This window comes from Callorhinchus milii, unplaced genomic scaffold, assembly GCF_018977255.1.
Source record: "Callorhinchus milii isolate IMCB2004 unplaced genomic scaffold, IMCB_Cmil_1.0 Scaffold25, whole genome shotgun sequence".
NCBI lineage: Eukaryota > Metazoa > Chordata > Chondrichthyes > Chimaeriformes > Callorhinchidae > Callorhinchus > Callorhinchus milii.
The window spans coordinates 7,125,192-7,136,089 of NW_024704766.1; the positions used below are offsets into that span (position 1 = coordinate 7,125,192).

The window sequence follows — 10,898 nt, forward strand, 5'->3', positions numbered from 1 at the left end:
AGACTCCTCCCCGCGCCCCGCCCGCCCGCCGCTAAAATGGTGGTGTTCAGTGTGTATGTGGTGAATAAAGCGGGCGGTCTGGTCTATCAATATGACAACTACTCGCCCCGCAGCGACGCCGAGAAGACGTTCAGCTTCCCCCTGGACCTGGTGCTGAAGGTGCACGACGAGAGGGTGGTGGTGGCTTTCGGCCAAAGAGACGGCATCAGAGGTCTGGGGGTGGAGGGGAGGCCTGAGGCCTGTCATTGTGTTTTTATTGTTAATTTATTAATTAATTAAAGTTGTGATGGTTTTTATTATCATCAAAAGAGGCTCTGGCGCAGTCACCGACTCCCTCAGCTCGAGAGGCAGGAGGTTGTGGGCTCTCAATAATAATAACTAATAATAATAATACTCCTTGTGTTGTTGAGACTCCGCGTCTCATCACGTCTCCGAGACGTCTCAAAGCGCTTCACGGAACACACTGTAAAGTGAATTGACAGTATATTTGTGGACGAACGCGGCAGCCAATTGCGCACAGCAGAACACACTGTCAAGCGTAGTGACTGTGTTTTGTGGGTGAAACGCGGCACCTAATTGCGCCGAGCAGCGTCCCCACAAACAGCCGTGGGTTGAAGTGATCAATAATAGTCCTTGTATTCGACACAGCGCCTTATCACGTCGTCGAGACGTCTCAAAGCGCTTCACAGAATATGCAGTAAAGTAAAATATACTGTGTATTTTGTGGGTGAAACCCAACAGCCCTCCCGGGCTCTGTGCTCAGTTGGTGGCGCTCTTGCCTCTTGAGTCAGAAGGCTGCGGGTTCAAACCCCCACGTCAGGACGAGGAATCACACAGTCTAAGATGAAGCTCCAACGCAGCGCTGGGGGTGGTTTGTTGTCACATTGTCGGAGATGCCGTCCTTCGGATGAGATGTAAAGCCAAGGTCTGCCTGTCGGGTGGCTGTTAAAGATCCCGTGGCACTATTCAAAAAGAGAAGGGAGTTTCTCTCTCCTGATGTCCTGGTCGACAATCCCCCAAATAAAATTGGTCACTCACTCTATGGCTTTTTGTAGGACATTGTTGTGCGCAAAACCCGATTGCAGCATTTTGCCCACAAAATACACAGTCACTACGCTTTACAATATATTTTGTGAAACGCTTTGAGACATCTCGACAACTTTTATTCACCATGTGCCTTAATGCCCTTATTTCCCCAAATATTTACCTGGCTTTATATCTGAGGTTACATGATATTTCAAAGTGCCACAGCAGAATTTTCCAGCTTGTTTTCCTTACCCTCTGATTTATTTATCTACATTTTCTACACCACACGAATCTGCCCCAAGCAAGTGGCAGCATTGTGTGCTGGGAGACTCGGTACGGAAACCAAATGTTTTTCCAGAAGCATGCAGCACTGATGGTTTGGTGTCCTTTGATTTTGTTCCCAGTTGGATACGCCGTGCTCTCCATTAATGGTACCGATGTGAATGGGCGCCATATGTCCGATAACCGAGACGTATTGGAGTTTCTGAACAACTCTTTCAATTACCCACTGGCCATTCGATTCGGACGTCCTCGCTTGACATCTAATGAGAAACTAATGTTGGCTTCCATGTTTCATTCGTAAGTTGGATGACCGCAGATCATTCCAGTGTTATTGTACATCCAAAAGCCTGTGGATTTGGCTGGATCCATTCAAATTTTCAAGACTGGGGTGGAGAGATGTTTGTTAGGTCAGAGTATCAAGGGATATGGGGCAAAGGCGGGCAATTGAGGTACAGATCGGCATGACCTAATAGAATTGTGGAACAGGCTCGAGGGGCTGAATGGTCTAATCCTTTTCCTGTGTGTGTGTGTGTTTATTGGGTGTATATATACAGTCAGAGAATCAGAGAATCATTTAATTAGACAGCACAGGATCTATTAAGCCTTACAAGAATTGGAATGTTTCTTTATATTCATTTGGTTCTTTGTGATGGGCTATGAGGTAAGGGGGATGCCTGCCAGTGGCACCTACCAGCTGGTGGCTGGAGATGTGGGAGTGTCTGGATTCCCCTTCCCCCTGGGGTCTGCTGTGCCTCTCCCTCAGTTGGTGCCTTTGCACACAGTGGAGAATTCAGGCTCCATATACTGGGCGCATCGGGGAAGATGCATTTCAAAAGAATATATTTTTATGAAGTCATTAATAATAATAATAATAATAATCCTTGCATTTGATATAGCGCTTTTCACGTCGGGAGGACGTCCCAAAGCGCTTCACAGAACACACTGTAAAGTGAATTGACTATATTTGTGGGCGAACGCGGCAGCCAATTGCACACAGCAATGTCCCACAAACAGTCGTGGATTGAAAATGACCAATTTATTATTGTTTTTTGTTTTGGAGGGATTATTATTAGGCTCTGTGTGGAGTAAGGAAACTTGCCCAAGGTTTCGCAGTGTCTGGAATTGAACTCCGGTCTCTCGCTTGCAAAGCGAGTGCTCGAACCACTGAGCACATTAAACTCCACATTAATCTCCACATTAAACGGAAGTCCCAGTTCAGGAGGACATTAAAGATACTACAACAACAAATTACATTCGTGTTGGGAGAACATTCCAAGGGGCTGGATATTCAGGATTTGGACCTAAGCTGAGGGTTTGGATCAGGAGGGAGAGGGCAGGGAGGATAGGGATAGGAAGGTGCAGTCGAAGTGGAGGGTCTCGAGAAGGGCCTTTAAGGAGACGAGGGAACGAGGCGATGGGACTGTGGGATGGAGTTCTGAAGAATCGGGGCAGAGAAGCTGAAGACCCGACCACTGATGATGGGGTGGACTGGGCGGGTGACATAGAGCAGGTCGGAGCTTGTGGAGAGAGAGTCTGTATGGGCAGAGAAGGGGCGTTTCTCTGGGTGTCCTGACCAACCATCCCCCGAATAAATTGGTCAATCATTTCATACGATCATGCTTTGTGCAAGATTGCTGCTGTGTTGATAACCACAGACTGCTCCAGTATAATCACACACATGGGATCTATTAAGCCTTACAGTAATTGTGTATTTAAAATAAATGTTCTCTGCCTACAATTCTGATGAGATCAATTGTTTGCAGTGTCCGTTGTAGTACCGTTGAGAGTGGACGTTCCAATGCAGCCCTGGAGGGGTGTTGTATTGTCGGAGGTGCTGTCCTTCAGATGAGACGTTAAATGGAGGATCTGTTTGCCTGTTCAGGTGGACATTAAAGATCCTATGGCACTATTGGGAAAGGAGAAGGGAGTTTCTCTCTCCCAGTGTCCTGGCCAACAATCCATGGCTGTTTGTGGGATATTGCTGTGCGGAACTGGTTGCCACGTTTTGCCCACAAAATACACAGTCATAGAATCACAGAATTATACAGCACAGAAGGAGGCCATTTGGCCCATCCTGTCTGTGCTGCCTCTTTGAAAGGAGCTATCCAAATTAATCCCACTCCCCCAATCTCTCCCTATAGCCCTGCAAAGTTGTCCTCCCCAAATAATTATCTACTTCTCTCATAAAAATTGTTATCGGATTGGCTTCCACCACCCTTTCAGGCAATGCATTCCAGATCCCAACAACTCAATCTGTTTTACAATATATTCTGTGAAGCATTTTGAGGCGTTTCAACAACGTGATAAGGCGCTGTATCAAATGCAAGGTTTATTAGTATTACTACTTGTAGCAACGCAAGGTCTGTTTTGTTCTTAGGTTATTTGCAATTGGTTCCCAACTGTCTCCGGAGCCTGGAAGTTCTGGAATCGAAGTCTTGGAGACGGACACCTTCAAACTCCACTGTTTCCAAACACTGACAGGTGAACAGTGGAACTTCTCATGTTTCAGACTCCTGAGGCCTGGAAATTCCACCGAGTCTCGGCCAGCCACACCCTTTGGCCTTAATATTGAAAGTCACCCAGAACTGTGGAGATCTCTTTTTCAATTCAGTTTCAAATCAGAAGCCTGTATATCGCCTTGGGTCGTCCTCCCAATGTGAAAGGCACTATAAATGTAATCTTTCTAAGAGACCATGAGCTTCCGGTCTCAGACCCTAACCCAAACTCAAACTCTAACCCTAATCCTAGTTTATAAAAAATTTCTTAACTTCATTTTAAAGATTATGTGGTCTCACAGGCTCAGGCTGGGTGGTAATTCAGGCCTCTGATTAAGTCTTAAGTCTACATTAAACTTTTTGCTTTCACCATCTCCCTGGGGAGCCTGTTCCATACGAGTAGTAAATGTATGGAACAGGCTCCCAAGGGAGACACTGGGAGATAAAGTGGCGATTCTTTCGAGAACAAACGAGAGATTTCTGTTAAAAAAAATATCTGGGGAGACAGTATATAGTTTGGGACACGACATGTCAAACGACTGTCAGGATGGTGGAAGGTGAACTGGATGGACCTTGGGCTTCTTTCACCAACAAATTCTTATGTCCTTGTGTACGTTTCCCTTTCAAACAGAGACCGCTCAGTAACGTTGGACCATCATGGTCTGTCATCTTGTGAAGTTTTACCCCCTTCCCAGTTACACTCAGTAAATTGGTAATCTAACTTTCTAACTTTTATTCCAGTAGCATGGCCTTCCTTGTCATTCATTAATCCTTTCAGATTCCCTCCCTGCATGAAAATTCCTCTTGTATATCAATGTACAGGGTGTCCACAAAATCCTGTTACCCCCCGCCCCGTCCCGTTACAAAACAGCAGTATGAGACTACGGAAGAGCCAAAACCAGCCGCCAGAGATACATTTCACCTCCTGACTCACTCCATGTTACAGAAGATGTTGCACTGAACATGGCGACGGATCATTATCTGCCATGAAAATGATGGCGCTCACACGCACCACACACTCACGCACACACTCACACACACACACACCACACACTCACGCACTCACATACACACCCACACACAGGCCAATCCTCGGGATGTCTACAATTAAACACGTGTACTGAATGCAATTAAGCAACTTCTAAATACAATGATCATCATTCTCCCGCGTGTTTCAGTTGTTGGTCAGTGCAGTGTAGAAAAATAACATGGGGGTAACAGGACTTTGTGGACACCCTGTACATTGTTCAAGTGAATTGTTCTGACTGTTGTCCTACTTGGGTTTAATTCCTGTTTCTCTTTGTTTGTCAAAAGGAATCAAGTTCATCGTATTGGCGGACCCGAGGCAGGCTGGGATTGATTCTCTCCTACGAAAGATTTACGAAATTTATTCAGACTTTGCTCTTAAGAACCCTTTCTACTCTCTAGAGATGCCGATCAGGTAGGGCAGGAGTGGTCGGTGTTATAAGGAGATCCTATTTCTCTCCCGAAGTTGGTCACTGACGGGGGTTGGATTATTAGGCTGCGATGAGTGTGTGCCTGTTCAAACTCCAGCGCCATAGGACGTCCTCCCAACGTGAAAGACGCTATATAAATGTTGTTGCTCAGGTGGACGTTAAATATCCTATGGCGCTACTAGAAGAGGTAAGGGAGTTTCCAGGGGTCCTGGACAACAATCGTCCAGATCAAATGAATCATTCACTTCACGGCTATTTGTGAGGCTGTTTCTGTGCGCAAATTGGCTGCCGCATTTGCCTAGAATATACACAAGTCACTTCATTTTACAGGAAAATTCCGTGAAAATTCTTTGAGACTAGTTCCAGGTTCTAGGTGCAATATCAAATGTAAATATTATTGGTAATATGAGCCCTTGGATGTACAACAGAATATTTTTTAATGTCTTTTTTTGCTGCAGGTGTGAACTTTTTGAACAGAATCTGAAGGCTGCGTTAGAAGTAGCAGAAAAGGCTGGAACCTTTGGGACTGGATCTTGAGCTGCTGGGAGTGTGTGTGTGACACTGACTAAGGTTCAGAACGTTCACGGAACCAGCAGGCAGACTCTCGTGTACATATTTTATCGCTGCGTGCGTTCAGACACCGTTGAAATGTTAAAAAAAAGTGGCAGTAAAATTTAATTTGAACAGAGATGTAATATAAATGTGTAACCGGGCTTCATGTACATATGGACAATAAACTTGCAATTGAAATTGCTTCTTCGAGCAAGAAAATAGAATCACAAAGATTATAAACGCTATTAATAATAATCCTTGCATTTGGTATAGCGCCTCATCACTTCTTCGAGACATCTCAAAGTACTTCAGAGAATTCACTGTATATTGTGCAGGCGAAACAGCAGCCAAGTGCACACAGCAGCGTCCTGCAAACAGTCGGGGATTGAGTGACTATTATTATTTATTTGAAGGGATTATTGCTACATGGCTCATTGAAACTTCACTGGTGCTGCTCTTCTGTTGGAACTAAATATTCTAATCCCAATTCCCTGCACTTTTCCTGCATTCTTTTTCATTGTTATTGCTATATTCGAATACTCATCCAATTACTGTACAAATGGTTATTCTCGTCATTGTAGATAATTTGTGGAGTCCTGTAGCTCAGTGCTCAGAGCGCTCGCCTTGCAAGTGAGAAACCTGGGTTCGATTCCCGACAGGTCAGGGTAAAACCTTGGGCAAATTTCCCTACTCCACACGCCTGATGTTAATCAAGAAAAAAAATAAAAACAATAATAAATTGGTCACTTCAATCCATGGCTGTTTGTAGGACACTGCTGTGCACAATTGGCTGCCGCATTTTGCCCACAAAATCGCCTCACCTGATTAGCTGGAGCCAGCTGAGCGGAGGCAGCGGGTGGTGGAGTGGGGGTTAAGCAGTTCCGATAGATACGGTGGTGTGTAGTAACGCGGTTGTTAGTCAATTGGCAGATTGCTTTCCGGGGCAATAATCCAAAAATAATAAGAATTTGGTCACTCAGCAGTCAATTCACTTTACGATATATTGTGCGAAGCGCTTTGACGTCTCAGAGACATGAAAAGCGCTATTATGAAAATGCAAGGAGTATTTTTTTTATATATATATATAATTTCACAACTTAAACTGCTTGCTTCACAGGGTATGTAAGGTGTCGTGACTGTATTTTGCCGGCAAACACAGTGCTTTTGTAAAACACGAGAGGAAGCCATAAAATAATACTAATAATCCTTACAAAGTAAATCTCGATGACATGGCAAGGTGCTGTATCAAATGCAAGGATCGTGCTGCTGTGGGCAATTGGTTGCCGCGTTTCACCCCCAAAACACACAGTCACCTCACTTTACAGTATATTCTGTGAAGCGCTTTGAGACGTCTGAACGACGCGATGTTTTTGTTGGTGATATACCGCTTTCTGTCAGTAAGTGGCGCCATTGCATTGTGTGTCACCAACTCTCTGGTTACCGCTGTGAGAGGCATTTCATTATGTGTTAAGTTCCCATTTTATTAATTTTCTTTTCAACTTTATATGTTTATTAAGCACTGTCTGCCAATCTCACTCTATCTTTATTGAATATTATATTTTCTTTAAACGTGTCTACTAATTTAAATTTTTATTAAGTACGTCCCTTCTGCGTTTAAACTTTTTTTTATTGAATTTACTTTTTTTGATTAAGCGCTAAGGGTTATTTGCAGTCTTGTTTTACGCTTTGATTAAACGCCTCTGTGCTTTGTTAGTTTGACTCATTTGGTACTCGTTCGGAGTCCTGTATCTCAGTGGTTAGAGCACTCTCCTCGCAGGCGAGAGGACCCGGGTTTGATTCCCGGCAGGGCGAAATGTTGGGCACATTTCCTTACTCCACACACCTCTATTTACCCAGAACCCGGTTGTTAGTTGATTAGCTTTCTGGGGGGGTAATAATCCCTCCAATAAATAAATAAATTTGGTCACTCAATCCACAATTGTTTGTGGGACGCTGCTGTGCGCAAATTGTTATGCACATTACATCTGCAAAATATACAGCCAATTCACTTTACAATTATATTCTGTGAAGTGCTTTGAGATGTCTCAACGAAGTAATAAGACGCTGTATCAAATGCAAGAATTATTATTAGAATGTGGATCTTAAAGCCACGACCCTCTGTCCTAGCGACAAGTACCAAAGCACAGAGGCGTTCAATCAAAGCGTGATAAGGTGCTATTTCAAATACAAGGATTATTATCCCCATCACACCAGTCCTTACCGGGCTCCACCTGCTCCCAATCACCAAACGGATCGACTTCAAGATCCTCTCACTCGTTTTGAAATCCCCTCATTCCCTCGCGCCTCCCTACCTCTCCGACCTGCTTACCCTCCACCACCTGTTACCTCCCCTCGGCTGGCTCCGGCCTCCTATTTGTCCTTCCACCATCCGTGCCTTCAGCCACTATGCCCCAAAACTCTCCTTCAATCCCTCCGCCTTGCCCCCTCCCCACCTTCTAGTCCCGCCTAAAGACCTTGCTTTTTGATCGTGCTTAAGGTCATCTCCCCTTTCCCTCTCCCCTTGGCTCGTATTATTATAAGTGGCCTGGGATTTTGAAATGGCTTCCAAATGAGCTGCTAGCACAAAACCTACCTCATTTGCTGGGTATTTACACTTCCCAAGATCTTGGCCTCAACGTGGTTTATCTTTAAACAATTTCACTGAAAACTACAGGTAACAAATGGTGACTACAGGTTAATTGTGGGACAATTCAGTGGCCACAGCACATACACTGCTTGTGCCTCGTACTAATAAAAATAATCCTTTATATTTGATTTATAGCCTCATTGAGGCGAAATCTCCAAGAGCGCTTCAGTCCAACTTGTTTTTCTCTTTTGTAACCCTCCGTGCATCTCACACGTAAGCCATGTGGCCTTGTCCCTCGCCTCACAACATAACGAACGTCACGGCTGATTCTATCCACATTCAGCTCACAGCTGTTTGTGTGTGAACCGCAGGACACCAGGAGAGCGAGACCCCTCTTTTCCAATAGCTCCACGAGATCTTTAATATCCACCTGGAAAAGACACAGCTGGGACCTTGGTTTAACTCGGTGTGTCGGCCTGGCTCAGTGGGTGGCACGCTCACCTCTGAGTCAAACGGTTGTGGGTTCATGTGCCACATGGGGATTGAACTCACAGTCTAAGCTGATGTTCCAATACAGCACTGGGGGGATGTTGCATTGTCGCAGGTGCCGTCCCTTCGGGTGAGATGTTAAGCTGAGGCCCCTTCTCCCTGTTCAGGTGGACGTTAAAGATCCCACTGCGCTATTTGAAAAAAGAAGGGATTTTCTCTCTCCTGGTGCCCTGGCCAATAAATCCCCTAAAATCGATCACTCACTCCAGGGCTGTTTGTGGGACATTGCTGTATCCAACTGACTGCCAACGGTTGCCCACTAAAGTATTCAGTCAACCATTTCACAGTAAATCCTGTGATGATCTTTGACACGTCTCGAAGAAGTGATAAGATTTATTATTATAGTTCACATTTCACCTGAAGGACACCTCAACAATGCAATAGAAGCAGAAACCCGGTAATTGGTTGATTAGCGGATCACTTTCTAGAAGTAATAATCCCTTCCAAATTAAAAAAAAGTGGTCACTTAATTTGGCTGCTTGTGGGTCACCGCTGTGCGCAATTGGCTGCCGCGTTTTGCCCACAAAATATACAGTCAATCCAGTTTATTACAATATATTCTGTGAAGGGCTTTGAGACGTCTCAGTGATATGATAAGGCGTTGTATCAAATGCAAGGATTATTATTATTTCTGAATTTACCAACAATACTCTGGTTGTAGGAGTCGGCTTTTTAATTTGGATTCCGCCTTCAAAAGAAGAGAAAAAAACGGGTTGCATTATGTATGTTAAAGCTGAATTCATCTTTTAAGCTTTTAATCTCTGTCCTCGTCGGTCGTTTTTGAAATTTTAATTAGAAATGGATTTGAAGTCTCTCTCACTCTCTCCCTCACTCTGTTTATTGTTGCTAGGTACAAGTGCAGAGCTGTTGCACTTTCTGAGATTAAATTGACACGGTTTGTAGTGAAAGCATCACTCTCACACGGTGTGGTGGGTAGTGGGGGGGGACCTTAATTGCGGACACATTCACCTACAAAATACACAGTCACTACACAGTTACAGTGAAACAACAAGACGATCTTGCATTTATATAGCGCCCCACATGCAAGGTAGCGCCCCAGAGCACTTGACAGTGTGCGGAGCACAACGAGGAGACAAGGGGGAGGTGAACGTAAACACGGTCAAAGAGGAAGGTCTTCAGGCACGATCTGACAATGGGAAAGGTGGGGAGCAAGGCCGAGGGGTAAACAACAACAACAAAATTACATTTATAGAGCGCCTTTCACATCAGGAGGACTTCCCAAAGCGCTGAACAATCAGGTGTTGGGGCCCGTGCATGGGGGAGGGGTGGTTTACGGGTGAGGGAAGGCAGAGAGGTGGGAGGGCGACCAAAGGCACAATTGAAGACCGGCCTTGAAGGAGGCGAGGGAGGAAACGAGGCGAAGGGACCGTGGGATGGAGTTCCAGAGTGTGGGGGCAGAGAGGCTGAAAGCCCGGCCCCCAATGCTAGAGCGGATCGGAAGGGAAGACATGGAGCAGGCCAGAGCCCGCTGAGTGGAGGGAGTCAGCAGGTCAGAGAGGTAGGAGGGGGCAAGGCCATGGATGGCCTTGAAAGTGAGGACAAGAATCTTGAACTCGATTCTCTGGGGGATGGGGAGCCAGTGGAGTCGAGGGTGGGAGTGATGGGTCACGGAGTCTGGTGTGTGAGAGAACACGAACTGCAGAGTTTTGGATGATCTGCAGCTGTGAAGGGAAGAGTTGGGAAGGCCGATGAGGAGGGAGTTCCCATAATCGAGCCTTGAGGTGACGAATGCGTGGGTGAGGGTTTGGGGGCCTGAGGGGTGAGGCAGTGGTTGGAGTCTGGCAATGTTGCGGAGGTGGTGGTAGGCAGTGCCGGTCATGGCGCAGATGTGGAGGAGAAAGGACAGTTCAGGTTCAAACAAGACACCCAGGTTCCTGACTGGCTTAGTGAGGTTGAGTGTGCAGCCGTGGAGGCTGACGCTGCCAGCGC

The 10,898-nt window shown here is 45.6% G+C and overlaps 1 protein-coding gene across 1 annotated transcript; it reads left to right on the forward strand.

Annotated features, from left to right (window-relative positions):
* Positions 1 to 11: 11 nt before the first annotated feature.
* On the forward strand, positions 12 to 6,036 carry trappc4 (trafficking protein particle complex subunit 4). The gene is made up of 5 exons (XM_007907294.1): positions 12 to 211; positions 1,431 to 1,605; positions 3,686 to 3,789; positions 5,118 to 5,244; positions 5,719 to 6,036. Exons 1-5 carry the CDS (start codon positions 37 to 39, stop codon positions 5,795 to 5,797), a joined length of 660 nt encoding a protein of 219 aa, XP_007905485.1. The 5' UTR covers positions 12 to 36; the 3' UTR covers positions 5,798 to 6,036.
* Positions 6,037 to 10,898: the final 4,862 nt, after the last annotated feature.

Excerpts from the sequence above, each read along its gene's own strand:
- trappc4 (XM_007907294.1), top strand. The coding sequence starts at position 37 with ATGGTGGTGTTCAGTGTGTATGTGGTGAATAAAGCGGGCGGTCTGGTC. Across the intron at positions 212-1,430 it reads CCAAAGAGACGGCATCAGAG|TTGGATACGCCGTGCTCTCC; the intron begins GTCTGGGGGTGG and ends TTTTGTTCCCAG. Across the intron at positions 1,606-3,685 it reads TTGGCTTCCATGTTTCATTC|GTTATTTGCAATTGGTTCCC; the intron begins GTAAGTTGGATG and ends TTTTGTTCTTAG.